General features: G+C 54.8%; 2 protein-coding genes across 4 annotated transcripts; one reads left to right on the top strand and one right to left on the bottom strand.

Moving 5' to 3' along the window:
* Nucleotides 1–1,089: 1,089 nt before the first annotated feature.
* On the top strand, nt 1,090–7,530 carry mief1 (mitochondrial elongation factor 1). Of its 2 annotated transcripts, none has more exons than XM_030349832.1 (6): nt 1,090–1,193; nt 1,650–1,967; nt 2,239–2,386; nt 2,562–2,742; nt 4,664–4,929; nt 5,395–7,530. In XM_030349832.1, the coding sequence occupies exons 3-6, from the start codon at nt 2,240–2,242 to the stop codon at nt 6,232–6,234; spliced, it is 1,434 nt and encodes a 477-aa protein (XP_030205692.1). In that variant the 5' UTR covers nt 1,090–1,193; nt 1,650–1,967; nt 2,239; the 3' UTR covers nt 6,235–7,530. The 2 variants fall into 2 exon arrangements, with proteins under 2 accessions (XP_030205692.1, XP_030205693.1); XM_030349833.1 differs by having other exon boundaries at nt 1,142–1,160.
* A 272-nt stretch (nt 7,531–7,802) lies between these two features.
* Nucleotides 7,803–14,906, bottom strand: napsa (napsin A aspartic peptidase). 2 transcript variants are annotated; one of them, XM_030349834.1, is made up of 9 exons: nt 14,578–14,906; nt 14,058–14,220; nt 13,570–13,693; nt 12,885–13,003; nt 11,691–11,890; nt 10,564–10,686; nt 9,355–9,502; nt 8,615–8,713; nt 7,803–8,320 (listed from the first exon to the last, which is right to left on the bottom strand). In XM_030349834.1, the coding sequence occupies exons 1-9, from the start codon at nt 14,637–14,639 to the stop codon at nt 8,159–8,161; spliced, it is 1,200 nt and encodes a 399-aa protein (XP_030205694.1). In that variant the 5' UTR covers nt 14,640–14,906; the 3' UTR covers nt 7,803–8,158. The 2 variants fall into 2 exon arrangements, with proteins under 2 accessions (XP_030205694.1, XP_030205695.1); XM_030349835.1 differs by having other exon boundaries at nt 9,355–9,499; nt 14,578–14,905.
* Nucleotides 14,907–17,978: the final 3,072 nt, after the last annotated feature.

Genomic DNA, 17,978 nt, shown 5'->3' with positions numbered 1-17,978 from the left:
TCTCTCCCTCTCTCTCAGTCACTCTCTCTCTCTCTCTCTCTCTCTCTCTCTCTCTCTCTCTCTCTCTCTCTCTCTCTCTCTCTCTCTCTCTCTCTCTCTCTCTCTCTCTCTCTCTCTCTCTCTCTCTCTCTCTCTCTCTGTCCGTCTGTCTGTCTCTCAGTCTCTCATTATCTTAATCACCTCAGCCTGCGGAGTCCTTCACTATATTCCATAACTTTAAACACTTCTAGGTTTCCATACTGCCTTGTCTGTCTGTCCTTTCCTTTATTGTAAATGAAGCATTCTGCTTCTTTAGAGTGTTTTTATGTGGGATATTATTCTTGATAAAATATATGTGTTACTATTATTTGTTATTTAGTTGTATTTGCTGATACACTTCTTATTACTTAACATCCATTTGTTTTACACAAGCAAGCACACAAACAAACACACACACATACACAAACAGGAAATCAACGATCTATCTATTTATCTATTTATATCTGCAGTAGTGAAACACACACACACACACACACACACACACACACACACACACACACACACACACACACACACACACACACACACACACACACACACACACACACACACACACACACACAAACACACACATTACATTTACAATCTGCCTTACTGTCTGCAGTGACTAAATAAATATCTATTTTGCATGGGTTTTACATTATATGAAAAAAATGATGTAGGCTATAGTTCTTTTTTCCAATTTTGCGTAAGTTTGACCTTTCCAGCAGACATTTCACAACAGTCATGAGATCTGGATGCTGTTGTTCATGCTGAACATTTGCACTTTTTAAATTCTCTACTTATGAGATATTTTGTATTTGAGGATACTTTTTTGGTCTTTATCTGTAATAGACAGAGCCAGAGGATTAACAATTTAATAAGTGCCTTCTTTAATACTTTCAATATTGTAATAAGTTAGTTAAGTAGTCATGTTTTCTTGTTTTGTGCAATGTGCTTATGAACCATAAATGTGAGGGTAAACCCTGACTAGTGCCATGGGGGAGCCAGAGGGGGCGGGTCTAACCATCGGAGCTGGAGGGGGCGGGTGTAACTCCATTGAACCGGATGCTATATCCTTATGTTCAACTGCTTCCGGAGTTTTGCTGCTGACTGACCCCGGTGTGAAGGAGTAGTATCTTGTAAGGACAAACCCGTGGTCTGTTTTACTAAACGTAAGTTGAACGACATCGGTTGTCGATGTAAACTTACTTCATGTTGCTTTTCCCGCAGTTGCTCGTCTTATTACATTCAAGTGCTGTGAAGCCTGGACGAGTAGCATGCTAGGCTAATAAGCTGTGCGGTTTGACTTTGCATTGAGTTAGCCCTTATCTTAAGACAGTCGCACCATGGCTGGCTGTAATAAAAGGCTTGCATGACTTCCTGTCCCTAGTGCCCGCCTTATCAGGGTGTTGTTGCTGCTGTGTAGCGTAGCTTAGCTGCTGCTATCTCTGCAATGGTGACGTCGTCTATGACGCGTTCTCGTCTGTCGCATGACGTCATTGTGACTGCCTGCATAAAACACACGACCCTTCCCTCAAAGCTTCAGGATAGGACCGGTTCAACCTCTGACCTGCTGCTTTCAGACTCGCCCTGTCCCCATGACTAACGCCCCCCCGCCTCTCCTCCAGGTGTCCCCGCTCCTCGCTCACCGCCCCCCCCTGGCCCTCGGTGCTCCCTGATGGGCGGCTGGTCCCGCGCGGCGGTCCTGGCGCTCTACCGCTCTCTACTCCGGGCCGGGCGCCGCCTGACCTTCACCGACCGCGACTTCTACCGCCGTTCCGTCGCCCGCGAATTCCGCCGCTGCCAGGCGCTCACGGCGCCGGGGGACCGCGAGGCCGCGCTCCGGAGGGGCCAGTTCTTCCTCAGCAGCCGATTGGGCGGACTGATGTAGGAGGCGGGGCTCGGAGGTCATCTGCAAGTGCGACTTGAGGCTGTGGATCTTACAGGTGGGTTTGAGGGCGTTCACTGGTCCCACTGGTTCCACTGGTCCCAGGTGGGGTTTGAGGGCGGTCACTGGTCCTACTGGTTCCAGTGACAGCCCTCAAACCCAACCAGGTCCCACTGGTCCCAGTGGGACCTGGTGGGGTTTGAGGGCGGTCACTGGGACCTGGTTGGATTTGAGGGCGGTCACTGGTTCCACTGGTCCCAGTGTGTGTTCACGTGTCCCCGGTTGAGAGGCGGTCCTGATGTGTCTGATGGTCGCCGTGGTTTCCTCAGGATGGCGGGGCTGAACCGGGAGCCGAAGGGGAAGAGGGGCGACGGGGGTCTGGGCACGGCCGTCGACTTCCTGCTGTCCAACGCCAAGCTGGTGCTGGGAGTGGGCGGGGCCGCCGTGCTGGGCATCGCCACGCTCGCCGTCAAAAGGGTGAGATGAGATGACCTCTAAACGTCTAGAGGTCACTTCTAGAGGTTGCACAAAATGGCGCACAGCGTGACGCAGCTTGATGTTCTCAGTCGATGCGTCTTTGACACAAGACGACATACTGGTCATAGTGGAACCCGCCTGTTTCCCTGACGACCGTCCTGTGTCTCTGCCTCAGATGTACGACCGCACCCTGAGCGCGCCCACCAGCCCCACCAAGATGGAGGCGGGGGGGCAGAGGAGCTGGGAGGAGCCTAGCTGGATGGGCTCCTCCCCCCGCGTGCTGAACCCGGACATGAAGGCCAGCGTCAGCCGGTCGCTGCAGACCCTGCCCACCTCGGCCCACTGCTTCGAGCCAGGTACGACCCCCGGGTTAGGGTACGACCCCCGGGTTAGGGTACGACCCCCGAGTTAGGGTACGACCCCCGGGTCCAGGTTCGACCCCCGAGTTAGGGTACGACCCCCGGGTCCAGGTTCGACCCCCGAGTTAGGGTACGACCGCCGGGTTAGGGTACGACCCCCGGGTCCAGGTTCGACCCCCGAGTTAGGGTACGACCCCCGGGTTAGGGTACGACCCCCGGGTTAGGGTCCAGGTTCGACCCCCGGGTCCAGGTTCGACCCCCGGGTTAGGGTACGACCGCCGGGTTAGGGTACGACCCCCGGGTCCAGGTTCGACCCCCGAGTTAGGGTACGACCCCCGAGTTAGGGTACGACCGCCCGGGTCCTGGACCTACTGACCTCATGTCTGTTCAAAGTAAAAGCCTGCCTCAGGACGCCAGCTGACTCTCTGCTTTGAATCCTTCACGCTCTCACTCTCCAGACGGGATGTTTCCAATCCTGCTCTTCCTCTACAGTGGGTGTCCACGCTCCAGACCCTAATAACGTAGGGTTAGGGTTAGGGTTAGCCTAACCCTAATAACGTAGTGGTCTAGTCTTCAATGTCCTAGTGCTGAACTACAGTAATAGGACCCCCCCCCCCCCCCCCCCCCCCCAGTCCTGGACTACAGTACCCCCTCGGCACTAACCCTCCATTAGAGGGGCTCTCCCTTCGGCCCTTACCCTAACCCCCCATTAGAGGGGCTCTCCACTCGGGCCTAACCCTCCATTAGAAGGGGCTCTCCACTCGGCCCTAACCCTCCATTAGAGGGGCTCTCCCTCGGCCCTAACCCTCCATTAGAGGGGCTCTCCACTCGGCCCTAACCCTCCATTAGAGGGGCTCTCCCTTCGGCCCTTACCCTAACCCCCCATTAGAGGGGCTCTCCACTCGGCCCTTACCCTAACCCTCCATTAGAGGGGCTCTCCACTCGGGCCTAACCCTCCATTAGAGGGGCTCTCCACTCGGCCCTAACCCTCCATTAGAGGGGCTCTCCCTTCGGCCCTTACCCTAACCCCCCATTAGAGGGGCTCTCCACTCGGGCCTAACCCTCCATTAGAGGGGCTCTCCACTCGGCCCTAACCCTCCATTAGAGGGGCTCTCCACTCGGCCCTAACCCTCCATTAGAGGGGCTCTCCCTCGGGCCTAACCCTCCATTAGAGGGGCTCTCCACTCGGCCCTAACCCTCCATTAGAGGGGCTCTCCACTCGGCCCTAACCCTCCATTAGAGGGGCTCTCCACTCGGCCCTAACCCTCCATTAGAGGGGCTCTCCACTCGGCCCTTACCCTAACCCTCCATTAGAGGGGATCTCCCTCGGCCCTAACCCTCCATTAGAGGGGCTCTCCACTCGGCCCTAACCCTCCATTAGAGGGGCTCTCCACTCGGCCCTTACCCTCCATTAGAGGGGCTCTCCACTCGGCCCTAACCCTCCATTAGAGGGGCTCTCCACTCGGCCCTAACCCTCCATTAGAGGGGCTCTCCACTCGGGCCTAACCCTCCATTAGAGGGGCTCTCCACTCGGCCCTAACCCTCCATTAGAGGGGCTCTCCACTCGGGCCTAACCCTCCATTAGAGGGGCTCTCCACTCGGGCCTAACCCTCCATTAGAGGGGCTCTCCACTCGGCCCCAACCCTCCATTAGAGGGGCTCTCCCTCGGCCCTAACCCTCCATTAGAGGGGCTCTCCACTCGGCCCTAACCCTCCATTAGAGGGGCTCTCCCTTCGGCCCTTACCCTAACCCTCCATTAGAGGGGCTCTCCACTCGGCCCTAACCCTCCATTAGAGGGGCTCTCCCTTCGGCCCTTACCCTCCATTAGAGGGGCTCTCCACTCGGCCCTTACCCTCCATTAGAGGGGCTCTCCACTCGGCCCTTACCCTAACCCTAACCCTCGCTGCTCTCCTCTCAGACGCCATGCGGCGGGCGGTGGGCCGCTCCGGGCTGGGCGCCGGGGGCGGGGCCGACCTTCTGAGGGCCCGGATGCGTCTGTCGCTTCAGGAGCGTCTGTGGGCGTTCTACCGGGAGAGGGTCAACATCCCGGGGGAGGAGCAGGCCGCCGCCCGCCGCGCCGCCCTGGACATCTGCGCCGAGCTGCGCGTCTTCCTGCACGCCAAGCTGCCCGACATGCCGCTGCGCGAGATGTACCTGAGCGGCAGTCTCTATGATGACCTGCAGGTGAGGGACGGGGCTAAGGACTGTACCTGAGGGGCAGTCTATGATGACCTGCAGGTGAGGGGCGGGGCTAAGGACTGTACCTGAGGGGCAGTCTATGATGACCTGCAGGTGAGGGGCGGGGCTAACGAGTGTACCTGAGGGGCAGTCTATGACGACCTGCAGGTGAGGGGCGGGGCTAACGAGTGTACCTGAGGGGCAGTCTATGATGACCTGCAGGTGAGGGGCGGGGCTAACGAGTGTACCTGAGGGGCAGTCTATGACGACCTGCAGGTGAGGGGCGGGGCTAACGAGTGTACCTGAGGGGCAGTCTATGATGACCTGCAGGTGAGGGGCGGGGCTTGGTAGGTGGTTACCCGGTTCGGCCCCACATGGGCCCCAGTGTGTCAGGGCACTCGGAGGCCTTAACCGCCTTTATGGAAGCACATAAGGATCTGAAGGAGTCCGTCTGCTGGTTGGGCCCCCCAGGTGGTGACGGCGGACCACGCCCAGCTCATGGTGCCCATGGTGCTGGAGAAGAACCTGTGGTCCATGGTGCCGGGCGAGGACACCATCATGAACGTGCCGGGCTTCTGGCTGGTGCGCAGGGAGAACCTGGAGTACTTCCCGCGCGGCAGCAGCTACTGGGACCGCTGCCTGGTGGGGGGGTACCTGTCTCCCAAGGCGGTGCTGGAGGTGTTCGACCGGCTGGTGGCAGGCTCCATCAACTGGCCGGCCATCGGCAGCGTGCTGGACTACGTCATCCGGCCCGTGGTGCCGTCGGAGACGCTGACGCTGGAGGTGCAGTACGAGACGGACCGCCGGCTCTACGTCGACTTCCTGCCGCTGCTGGCGATGGAGGACGGCGGCGCGCTGATCGCCAAGCCCCACCGGCCGGCCGCCGAGCGCCACCAGAACCTGTGGCGGCAGAGCTTCCGGGCGGCGGAGACGGCCCGGCTGCGGGCGCTGGACCGCGAGGACGGCGGCTGCCGCTGCGCCTGCCTGAAGCTCGCCAAGGCCGTGTGCAAGCTGAACGCGGCGCTGCAGCGCCTGAACGCCAGCCAGCTCACCAACGCCCTCCTGCTGCTCAGCGACACGGAGGGCGACTGGACGCAGGAGGCGCTGGCCGACCGCTTCCTGCAGCTGCTGCGTGCGCTGGTGCGCCACCTGGAGGCCGGGAGGCTGCCCTGCGCCCTCAACCCCAAGGTCAACCTGCTGTGTGAGCTGCTGGAGCCCGAGGTGGACGAGCTGGGCTACACGCTGTACTGCGCCCTGTCGGACCCCGAGGGCTTGCTCAGGACTGCCCTGGACCAGCCCCCCCACCCCTGACCCTCCCCCCGAGGACCTCTGCTCAAAGCACTATCTATAAATATATCTCGTTCTCCAGGAGGCGTCCTACTGGACCAGAGTCCAGTTAGTTCTTTTCTACTGTGTTGTTGAAGTGATCCGCGGTGTCGAGGGTCACCGGCCAAACAGCGGCTCTCAGTTCCACCGTTGACGCGTGTGTGGTAGAACGGAGCCCCACCGTGTAACCTCAAAGATGATACCAGGAGGCTGGTGCACGGGGCTGCGAGGGCTTGAATTGTGTCTTACCAGGGAATGTCATTGTGTAACTGAGTGTGTGTTGATTATGCCAAACCTAAAGTAAATAAATAGTTGACGTTGAGTGACAGCGGAGACAGTATAATGTCAGGTTGCATGGATCCCCACCCACGTTGGGCCGTGTTATTAACGTGGTTTGATGTCTGCTGCTGACGGCCTGATACAGGATGAAGACTGAAGACTGTCTGCATGGAGGGTTAGGCTATCCCAACAGCCGGGGGCGTCGTGTGCAGGTCTGATCCTTCAGCTCAGTCACTGTTAACCTACAGCTGTGCAAATATTTAAACTGCTACTGGATTCTCAAAGTAAAGGACATATTGGAATTGTTCCGACTGTTTTAGAAACATTTTTCCCCTGAGCCAATGTGTTCCATTGTCAAACAAAAGGTGCTGATAGGATTTAAGATCAGAAACCAGTGAAACCTGAGGATGACTCAGTGGATCGGACAGGTTGGAATTGTTAAACATTTCGGTTGAAGCCTCTTAGTTCATACCATCATTAAGTTATTCTTAAGTCGCCCGTGTACATGATTTATCATTTGTTGGGCAAAAAATGACCAAACCAGGGAGTGTCGTGCTGCTCAACAATCCTGCCGAGCTTCTGTTTAGTCTTCTTTCACCCCAGTCTGTCCTGCAGGTACAGGGGACCCGGTTAACAGTCGGCCCATGGTTAAATCTCACCTTTGAATCACACGACAAAGGACTTGGTCAATATGAGCTTAGTGGTTCTAGCGCTCAGATTCTTAGACCGTTCTGTTTTCCTCTCCGTTCAGGTGCGAGAGGAAGCTAACTAGGCTAACTAGTCAGCAGCAGCTTCCAGAGGGTTGGAGTTGGTAGCAATGGCCTCTTGCCCGTTAGGGTTAGTCGCTTCAGGTGCACCAGTTTACGGGAAATGGAAAGACCAAATTAGGGGCAACCCTGTTTATTCACCCAAAGCCATTTTTTCTTGTACAGTCACAGGATTAAGTTGTACCTTGTTTGTGGATTATGGAGGAGGAATAAAGATACTTTAACGTTAAGCAGGGCAGTGTTTGTGTTGTACGTTTGTAGAACAAAGTGTGCGATGCTCTGGGTTTGTAATAATGCTCTTGTTTAGCGTTAGATTCCCCCACCCACTCGCCTCACGTGGAGCGGAGCACAAGCCTTCGTTTCCCCTTTACGTGAGCATGAGACAGACTGACAGGGCTGTGGGATGAGGAACAGTCCTGTTGGTTTGAACTGCAGACGGAACCATGCAGTGCTTGGTTCCTCAAATTAAAGATGTCCACAAGTGGAATGATTACAATCACAATAAAGAACTATTTCAACGTTTTATTCACGCAGTATTTACGATAGTGGAAATGTACACAAACTGCACACAATTTATAAAAAGTTAAATGGTGCGTGAAATTTTAAAAAAACTACATTTCTTTAATACCAAAATGTCAGCTTTGGGAAATCCTACCGTAGAAAAATCTAAATTAATATCAAAGCAGCCTCAGGGTCTCAGCCCTTTGGATATTTGGTGAAATGCATCCGTTCAATATATGGATCAACCCGTAGCGCTCAGCCAGGGTGGAGTCACGCTGACGGAGATGTACGATTGGCCCCCAGCAGACCGGTGGGGGGGCTAGCTGTACGATCAGCCCCCGTTCCCAGGAGACCGGTGGGGGCTATTTGGCGGGGGCGAACCCCACGCGGTCGGCGTCGCGGTCGAACGCGGTGTAGTACTTCCCGATGAACACGTCCCCCAGGATCCAGAGCGGGCCCGCGGGGGGGGGGATGTCCATGGCCATGAAGCCGGACAGACAGATGGACGCGCCCATCTGGGACTCCTGAGGGGGGGGGGAATGAAGACCCTCCGTTACCAAGACAACGAGCCATCAGGGCAGAAGAGTCCACTAGTCAGAGGTTAGAGTGCACTAGTCAGAGTGCACTAGTCAGAGGTCAGAGTGCACTAGTCAGAGGTCAGAGTGCACTAGTCAGAGGTCAGAGTGCACTAGTCAGAGGTCAAGGTGCACTAGTCAGAGGTCAGAGTGCACTAGTCAGAGGTCAGAGTGCACTAGTCAGAGGTTAGAGTGCACTAGTCGGAGCTCTCAGTTCAGAAGGTGCACCAGGTCACCCTCTACCTGCAGGATGTATTCTTCTCCCGTCAGGTTGAAGCTCTTTCCTCCGATGCTGAAGGAGATGACGGGCAGAGTCGGGATCTTCTTGCAGTCAATCAAGTACTGGAAGAAGAAGAACACAGACTGGAGAGAGGAGCTGGAGACCAACAAGAACAGAGAGGAGAGAGGAGCTGGAGACCAACAAGAACAGAGAGGAGAGAGGAGACCAACAAGAACAGAGAGGAGAGAGGAGACCAACAAGAACAGAGAGGAGAGAGGAGACCAACAAGAACAGAGAGGAGAGAGGAGACCAACAAGAACAGAGAGGAGAGAGGAGACCAACAAGAACAGAGAGGAGAGAGGAGCTGGAAATGTTTACATTTTTAAAACAATCAACCTTGTGCTGTTCTCTTTTAGCACGGCGATGACCTCCCCCCCGACGACCTCCTCCCCCCCCCCCCCCGACGACCTCCTCCCCCCCCCCCCCCGACGACCTCCTCCCCCCCGGCGACCCCCTCCCCCCCACCTCCACCTCCTCCCCCCTGACGACCCCTCCCCCCCCCCCCCCCCTCCTCCTCCTCCTCCTCCCCCCCCCCACCTCCTCCCCCCTCCCCTCCCCCCCCCACCTCCTCCTCCTCCTCCTCCTCCTCCCCCCCCCTGACGACCCTTCCTCCCCCCCTCCCCCTCCTCACCTTCTCCTCCTCCTCCTCCTCCTCCCCCCCCCTGGCGACCCTTCCTCCCCCCCTCCCCCTCCCCCTCCTCACCTCCCCCATGATGAGTGGCAGCGCCCCGATGGCTTTGTGCAGCGCCCGGACCTCGGCCCGGGGCCCGACCATCAGGGACGTCCCCGTGTCCACGATCGCCTGGCAACCGCCTCCACACAAGGTCAGCTGACCTCCGACCTGCACGCTGCTGGACACAGGGCGGGCTTTAGCATCTTCTGATTAGAAAGGTCATTAGCCGTCACATTGCTAACCCTCTTCATAGCGGCCTGGAAAGAGTCCATCACGAGTAAGCTCATTAGCTAAATGAAAGACAACCCTACCCCAAACTAAATAAAACAAGTTATACATTACATAACGGCACACACGCACAGCAAGTGATCTTTGTCACGTTTTGATCGACACAAACCATCAAATGAAGGCTGAGCCAACAGTCCAACCCATGTCACTGACTAAAACTCAGAGGTTAGAAAGAGGAAGTAAAAACAACTATTTTTACAACCAAACATGACGTCTTGCCTTGTTATTAATCATCAAAGTTGTTTTTGATCGCATTAAAATCATCATAAACTGATTATCCAGAAGCTTGTCACCATAATACAACTGAAGATGGTGTTTACAATGTCTTGTACGGAGTCATCGCCAGTGGTTGGCTCTGTGTCATCCCATTATATTGGGTTAGGGTTAGGGTTAGGGTTACCCTAACCCATCCCATTATATTCACCTTGACCTCTCAATCGAGGAGACAAAATTGTACAATGGGTTCTCAAGACCTAAAACACGTTTGTTACATCAAGTTACATGAACCTCCCGCTACTGAAACCTCCATCGTTGCCCTACTTCACTCTTTGGGCCCCTTGCATGGACCCAGGTACTCATGCTGTACTATGGCGCTACTAACTGATAATGCACGAGGTAGTATTCAATCTGGCGGAAATTCAATCTTCCACTTATGCTGTGTTCTAGAGTTCTCCACTCTAACCAGTCGTGTCCACATTGAATGTTCCACTTGCAGAACAGTCTCTCAGGCGTTATCTTTATGTACCAAGATAACATGTCTCGCCCTGCAGTTGAAGACAGCCTCTACTTTGGGGTATTTTCAAAACTATGGAGTGATGGAGATTAATCTCCTATTAAGCTGTCATTTCTCTGCATTGACACTAAATTAATTGCAAAGGTCAAAGATGGGGATTTCTATGAATATCCCGCCTCTGCCACTAATGATGTGAAGCTCCCGTTAGTCAGACTCACGTGTCCATCTTGATCTGCCAGTAGGCCTTGCGCGTGACGTTGACGTAGTGCAGCTCTCCGCTGTAGTGGGTGGGGTCCGTCCCCCCCAGCACCAGCTCCCCCCCCACGGCCGCCGCCGGGTCCCTGAGGGTCAGAGCAGCAGACTGATGAGAGGGGGGGGGGGGACCTGCTGACGTAGAAGGGGGGGGTGGGGGGGGGCGGACCAGAGGACCGCCACCGCAGCAAGGATCGACTATTGTGGTGCCACACATTGTTCTGGTGAAGTCCCTTTGACCTGCTGACGTAGAAGGAGGGGGGGGGGGACCTGCTGACGTAGAAGAAGGGGGGGGGGACCTGCTGACGTAGAAGGAGGGGGGTGGGGGGGACCTGCTGACGTAGAAGGAGGGGGGTGGGGGGACCTGCTGACGTAGAAGGAGGGGGGTGGGGGGGACCTGCTGACGTAGAAGGAGGGGGGGGGGGGACCTGCTGACGTAGAAGAAGGGGGGGGGGACCTGCTGACGTAGAAGGGGGGGGGGGGGGGGACCTGCTGACGTAGAAGGGGGGGGTGGGGGGGACCTGCTGACGTAGAAGGGGGGGGTGGGGGGGACCTGCTGACGTAGAAGGGGGGGGTGGGGGGGACCTGCTGACGTAGAAGGAGGGGGGTGGGGGGGACCTGCTGACGTAGAAGGAGGGGGGGGGACCTGCTGACGTAGAAGGAGGGGGGACCTGCTGACGTAGAAGGAGGGGGGACCTGCTGACGTAGAAGGACGGGGGGGTGGGGGGCTGACCTGCTGACGTAGAAGGAGGGGGGTTGGGGGGGACCTGCTGACGTAGAAGGAGGGGGGGGTGGGGGGGGGACCTGCTGACGTAGAAGGAGGGGGGGTGGGTGGGACCTGCTGACGTAGAAGGAGGGGGGGGGGGGGGGACCTGCTGACGTAGAAGGAGGGGGGGACCTGCTGACGTAGAAGGAGGGGGGGGACCTGCTGACGTAGAAGGAGGGGGGGGGGACCTGCTGACGTAGAAGGAGGGGGGGGGACCTGCTGACGTAGAAGGAGGGGGGGGGTGGGGGGCTGACCTGCTGATGTAGAAGGAGGGGGGGGGTGGGGGGGACCTGCTGACGTAGAAGGAGGGGGGGGGGGGGGGCTGACCTGCTGATGTAGAAGGAGAAGACGTTGCTAGGCAGCAGCCTGGCGGCCATGGCCGTGTCGAACAGCGGGGTGACGCGACCCACCGAGAGCGCGGGGTACCCCAGGCCCAGCACCCCGTCGAAGCGTGCCACGGCAAACGTGATCCCAGGCTGCTTCACCGCCTCCCCGAACTGCTGCTGAGGGACGGCCAGACCAGCCACCTGGGGGGGGGGGGGGCAGAGAGGGGTATTAAACCATCGCTGAGAGGGTCAGAAGAACAGTGATGGTATTAAACCATCGCTGAGAGGGTCAGATGAACAGTGATGGTATTAAACCATCGCTGAGAGGGTCAGATGAACAGTGATGGTATTAAACCATCGCTGAGGGTCAGATGAACAGTGATGGTATTAAACCATCGCTGAGCGGGTCAGATGAACAGTGATGCTATTAAACCATCGCTGAGAGGGTCAGATGAACAGTGATGGTATTAAACCATCGCTGAGAGGGTCAGATGAACAGTGATGGTATTAAACCATCGCTGAGAGGGTCAGATGAACAGTGATGGTATTAAACCATCGCTGAGCGGGTCAGATGAACAGTGATGGTATTAAACCATCGCTGAGAGGGTCAGATGAACAGTGATGGTATTAAACCATCGCTGAGGGTCAGATGAACAGTGATGGCATTAAACCATCGCTGAGAGGGTCAAATGAACAGTGATGGTATTAAACCATCGCTGAGAGGGTCAAATGAACAGTGATGGTATTAAACCATCGCTGAGGGTCAGATGAACAGTGATGGTATTAAACCATCGCTGAGAGGGTCAGATGAACAGTGATGGTATTAAACCATCGCTGAGGAGAGAGCTCCGTTGAGGGGACTACGGAGTCATCTCATGTGAGACGGTGGAAGTGCGTCTATCATTCCAGAGCCAGGGCCGGTTCTTAACCCCGTGGTCTGGAGGGATCAGCAGAGATGCGGGGCCGTTTCCCCGCCTGGCTGTGGGTTAAGTGGAAGTCGAGCGCTGCTGATTTGGATCTACCACGAGGTTGGCGGGCTGCTGCTGAACAATGCTCTTGTGACTCGATGAATGCCTGCCTTGTGCCGCACTGTGTGTCTGTCTGTGTACAGAGGTCAGTGTGTGAGTCAGAGTGTGTGTAACGCGTGTGTACACACACACACACACACACACACACACACACACACGTGACTCACTGAGACCGTGTCCCCGCTGATGAACCCCGACAGGCTGCCGCGGCCGTACTGGATGGAGAACTGGGTGCCGTTCGGGGAGTAGCTGCTGGACTTCCTGGAGTTGTAGCGGTGATGGACCCCTGTGGAGATCAGACCTTCAGTCATACCAGGACCCCACCGCCATGTTCACAGGAGAGCTCGTCGCTCCTCTGGGGAACGTTATACCTCCCCGGGGGCATGTCCTCGCTCCCCGGGGGCATGTCATCACTCCTCTAACACTCAGCAGCACCTCAGGGTCACGCTATCGGTGCCTGAATCCGTAACAGCACCTCATTAATAAAACATGTCGGAACGTGTTGGGATCATCTCCAGGCTGCTATGAGAGGACACCAAACTGTTCCAGCGGCCTGGTTTGGTGTTTTCCCAGGAGTCCGTGCATCACGGGACCAGGATGTGACCGGTCTGGTGACTGCCATTAGCCCATCAGAGGTCCTCTAATGGTAGGCCCGTGGGAAGAGATCCTCAGACTACTGCTAAAGTCGTTAAGACTCACAGAGAACCGTGTGTGTTGAAAACGTTGACGATGGCTTTTTAATTATAGAAAATTAAAAGAATTGCTCGTTCATCTTTTTCTAATTATCCCCACACTGTGGAACGGCAGCGCATGCCTTTTAGACGAGGAGCTTCGTTAGGAGGCGTCACTCACAACAGGCCAGGTCCAGGAAGTGGCAGTGGATGGACGGCACCCACAGGTTGGAGGACCCGGTGTCGAACAGAACCGTGAAGTCCTGGGGAGGAGTGCCGAGGCTGATGACCCCGTAGTACTGGGCCTGGGGGCGGGGAACATGAGACAAGACCTTTACATTCAGCAGACGCTTCTATCCAGAGCGACTTACAATAAGTACACTTGTCATAAGAAGGAGAAACAACAATACATCTGTTGGTAATGTAAGGATGTTCATAAAACGGACTAACAATAACTAGGTTAACCCATTCCCCGTATACTTCACAGATGTGCTGTTTTTAAGTGTAGGGCGTACAACATACAATAAGAGGTAGGAGGGGTGCTGTTGGGGAGTGGGGGAGTCAAGGTCCATACATCAATGCGTTGATAAAAGACAGGCGTTATGTGACGTTCTATAAATAATTACATAAGAAGTTCAGTCTATGGCGGCTTCACTAGCCTCTACGTACATCCATAAAGTTTGTCAATCTCTCAACGGGCAGCTTGGTTTGTGGGGGGGCCACGGTGGCCGTGTGTGAGGGGTCGCTCTGGGCCAGGTTCTGGAGCTGGTCAAGAGACCGGCCCTGGTCGCTCATCATGCGGCGCACGGTGCGGGTCTTGTAGAGAGGCACTCTGCAGATTGAACGGATCGTTAATACAGGAGGACACATCGAGCCCGGTCCACCGGTCTCACACACACGGTTCACACACCGCTCATCACCGTGCAGAGCAGACGGGAGGCTGAACTGAAACGACGGTCGGTCGTTCTGCACATGAGTTAGACTTCAACAGAAACACGTGGACGGAGATAAACAATCACCTCCGATCATTAACGCTAATCCTGCTCAAGGTGTTCATGTTAGTGTCATTCGGCCTGATGAGAGCCAATAGTCTAAACGATAGCGGAATAAATAGAAATGTTCAATTTTAAGTAAAGCATCAAAACGCGAATGACAGACGACAAATTGCCGTGAGTAAAGCTGACTTTACCTGAAGAGGTTTGGAGATGCGTCCGCCACCAAAAGCATCCCGATCACACACAAGAGCTTCATCCTAGCCCTCAATTTAATGGTATCGTTTTATGTCAAGTAATATTTGACTTTACAAAACAGCGATTCACCGACTGAACCAAACGTAGTTGCGTCCTTTATTCTCTTTCGGCCAGTTCCGTTTATATTCGGAGCTGTTGGAACGGAGAGTCGTGGTTGGTTGAGATGAGCAGCAGCACCTGGACGAGCCCCCATTCCCCGAGGGCCTCCTGCTGTTTCGACTCCCGACTGATTGTGGCGCCTGACACTGCTCTGGTGTTTCCTTCAACTGAGAACTGAGTTGAAGATGTGAAGAGAAGATGGATCTTAGACCATCTAGTATCTGCAGCAAATACCAGATATATAACTCTTAGCTTTACATTGTCGATTGAAGAGAAGGTCCATATGAATCATGATTAATTCATTTATTTCTGAAATGGCCTTACTATTATGTCCACAAGCAACGCAGTGCTTTAATATCCATTATATTTATTGAGTTGTGTGAAGTGGTGCAGTCTAGCAGGTGAGACACGTAGTCTGGATGCTATGAAGCGAACAGCATCATCCAACTAATAACTATTCAATTAAAAAGGGATTATCTATCAAGAGGGTATGAGACCATCGCTCCCACTGAAGGGAGTCATCATGACCTCCTGTAAAACAATATGTTCGGGAACGAGCCTTAAAGCCAAAACAGTTGACGCATCCTTTGTGATTTTACTAAGCTTCGTACGGGACCACATTTAACAGGATGCACATTATTTATATGTTAGAATATTGTCTAATAAATAGCGCCCTCTAGTGTATATGTTGTGCTGGTGTCTGTGGTTGAGGGCCAGAGCCTAAATCGACCGCAGCAGCATCACATGAACACAGTGACCTTAAGGCCCTGACCCTGGGGCTGAAGGGTACTGGTAAACAGTGTGACTCAACCTTTAGGTTTTCTGCACACACACATTTCATGTCAACCCAAACATAGAGAAGGAAAACGCTTTACCACAGTGATGAGTTTGGGTTAAGAATGTCCTCTCTGAACCAGCGAGGTACGGAGACGCTATAAAACAGACTGCAGATTGTCATAAGAAGGAGGAACAACATCTGTCGGTTTAGTAAGGATGTTCATTGAACAGCGAGGTACGGAGGGAGTATAAAAGAGACTGCAGGAGCTTCTCTCGCTCAGGGACCTTCAGTTCCCATCCCTGGCTCAGAGGAGACACTTCAACACTATTGTGGAAACTTGAGAAATCTGAACTTAAAGTAGCAACACCTTTGGGTCATCATGAAGAGCGCAAGGAGCACAGAGGCAGACGCTTCTGGCAGGTACCTACACCTTAACTACACTGAACTACCTTACTACACCTACAGTGTATTAGGTACCCAGCTCCACCTGAGCTACACTGAACTACCTTACTACACCTACAGTGTATTAGGTACCCAGCTCCACCTGAACTACACCTACAGTGTATTAGGTACCCAGCTCCACCTGAACTACACTGAACTACACCTACAGTGTATTAGGTACCCAGCTCCACCTGAACTACCTTACTACACCTACAGTGTATTAGGTACCCAGCTCCACCTGAACTACCTTACTACACCTACAGTGTATTAGGTACCCAGCTTCACCTGAACCGTTTGCGATCTGTCGGAGATCAAGCGCGTGACGAAGGAGAGCCACCGGGCGGAGAACACCCAGCGCTCAACTACCAGAAGGGATGCATCACCCACGCAGAGTACAAGGTGAGTCGCCAAACACTCACTCATCACCCTCGCAGAGTACAAGGTGGGACACTAGCCACTCACCAATTCATCCCCTAGAAGTGGCAACCTCAACATTTGCAGGACTCGTTGGTTTCATTTAGTCATGTCTGGTTGAAGAACGAATCCTTGATTAATGCATGGCTGAACGGAGAAGTGTTATCACTTTCTGAAGGAGATTGAACCAATGTGGTGGTTCCTGATGGTCTTCTACTGACTGACTGACATGCCCATTGCACCGTCAGTCAACGGACGTGGGAAGGCGTGGCTGACTGATGGGGGAGTAGTCTTTGCAGAGGCATCCGTCAGCCAATCAAATCGCTTCGCCGGGTTCTTCCCGCTTCTTGCTGCTTGTTGCGAGGCAAGATTACCCGATTTCCCGCTTTCCAGTATCGTCAGAGCCCGAGTCGCGTCACAGTGCTTACATTTGCATACGCGATCTGATTGGATGACGGATCCGTCGCTGCCGAAAAAGTTGAATATTTTTCAACTTCTTGACGGAGCCGAAGGCTCCAACGGAACGGACGGATCCACAATGCATTGCGCGTCCGTCCCCATTCAAAGTCAATGGGGATCAGTCAACGGACGGAAGTGGCACGAGGCGTTCGGCTCCGTCAAAAAGTTGAAAAATGTTCAACTTTTTCGGCAGCGACGGATCCGTCATCCAATCAGATCGCGTATGCAAATTTAAGCACTGTGACGCGACTCGGGCTCTGACGATACTGGAAAGTGGGAAAGCGGGTCATCTTGCATCGCAACAAGCAGGAAGAAGCGGGAAGAACCCGGCGAAGCGATTTGATTGGCTGACGGATGCCTCTGCAAAGACTACTCCCCCATCCGTCAGCCACGCCTTCCCACGACCGTTGACTGACGGTGCAGTGGGCATGTAGGGTAACTGACTGACTGACTCTAACGCCCCGTGCCCACTACCTCCTTCAGTCAACGGAGGTGGGAAGGCGTGGCTGACTGATGGGGGAGTAGTCTTTGCAGAGGCATCCGTCAGCCAATCAAATCGCTTCGCCGGGTTCTTCCCGCTACTTCCTGCTTGTTGCGATGCAAGATGACCCGCTTTCCCGCTTTCCAGTATCGTCAGAGCCCGAGTCGCGTCACAGTGCTTAAATTTGCAGACGCGATCTGATTGGATGACGAGTCCGTCGCTGCCGAAAAAGTTGAACATTTTTCAACTTCTTGACTGAGCCGAAGGCTCCAACGGAACGGACGGATCCACAATGCATTGCGCGTCCGTCCCCATTAAAGTCAATGGGGATCAGTCAACGGACGGAGGTAGTGGGCACGGGGCGTAACTGACTGACTCTGACTGACTGACTGACTGTCCCCAGCTGCTGCTGTGCTCGCTCCATGAGCTCTACAAGGCCCTGGAGAGGAGCTGGACAGGAACCGGCTGTGGTCCCCATATGATTCCCCAGGAGCTGCCTGGAGAGACCTGGAGCACTTCCTGGGACCCCTGGAGAGAGACCTGGAGCACTTCCTGGGCCCCTTGGAGAGAGACCTGGAGCACTTCCTGGGGCCCCTGGAGCACTTCCTGGGGCCCCTGGAGCACTTCCTGGGGCCCCTGGAGAGACCTGGAGCACTTCCTGGGGCCCC

The sequence above is a fragment of the Gadus morhua genome, unplaced genomic scaffold, assembly GCF_902167405.1.
Source record: "Gadus morhua unplaced genomic scaffold, gadMor3.0, whole genome shotgun sequence".
Classification (NCBI taxonomy): Eukaryota; Metazoa; Chordata; class Actinopteri; order Gadiformes; family Gadidae; genus Gadus; species Gadus morhua.
This window is presented reverse-complemented; position numbering and strand designations above follow the sequence as displayed.

Coding starts and splice junctions, on each gene's coding strand:
- mief1 (XM_030349832.1), top strand. CDS start 2,240: ATGGCGGGGCTGAACCGGGAGCCGAAGGGGAAGAGGGGCGACGGGGGT. Junction 2,387..2,561: donor CCACGCTCGCCGTCAAAAGG/GTGAGATGAGAT, acceptor TCTCTGCCTCAG/ATGTACGACCGCACCCTGAG. Junction 2,743..4,663: donor GGCCCACTGCTTCGAGCCAG/GTACGACCCCCG, acceptor CTCTCCTCTCAG/ACGCCATGCGGCGGGCGGTG.
- napsa (XM_030349834.1), bottom strand. CDS start 14,639: ATGAAGCTCTTGTGTGTGATCGGGATGCTTTTGGTGGCGGACGCATCT. Junction 13,694..14,057: donor GATTGACAAACTTTATGGAT/GTACGTAGAGGC, acceptor CCCCGCCCCCAG/GCCCAGTACTACGGGGTCAT. Junction 9,503..10,563: donor TGGCAGATCAAGATGGACAC/GTGAGTCTGACT, acceptor CCCTGTGTCCAG/CAGCGTGCAGGTCGGAGGTC.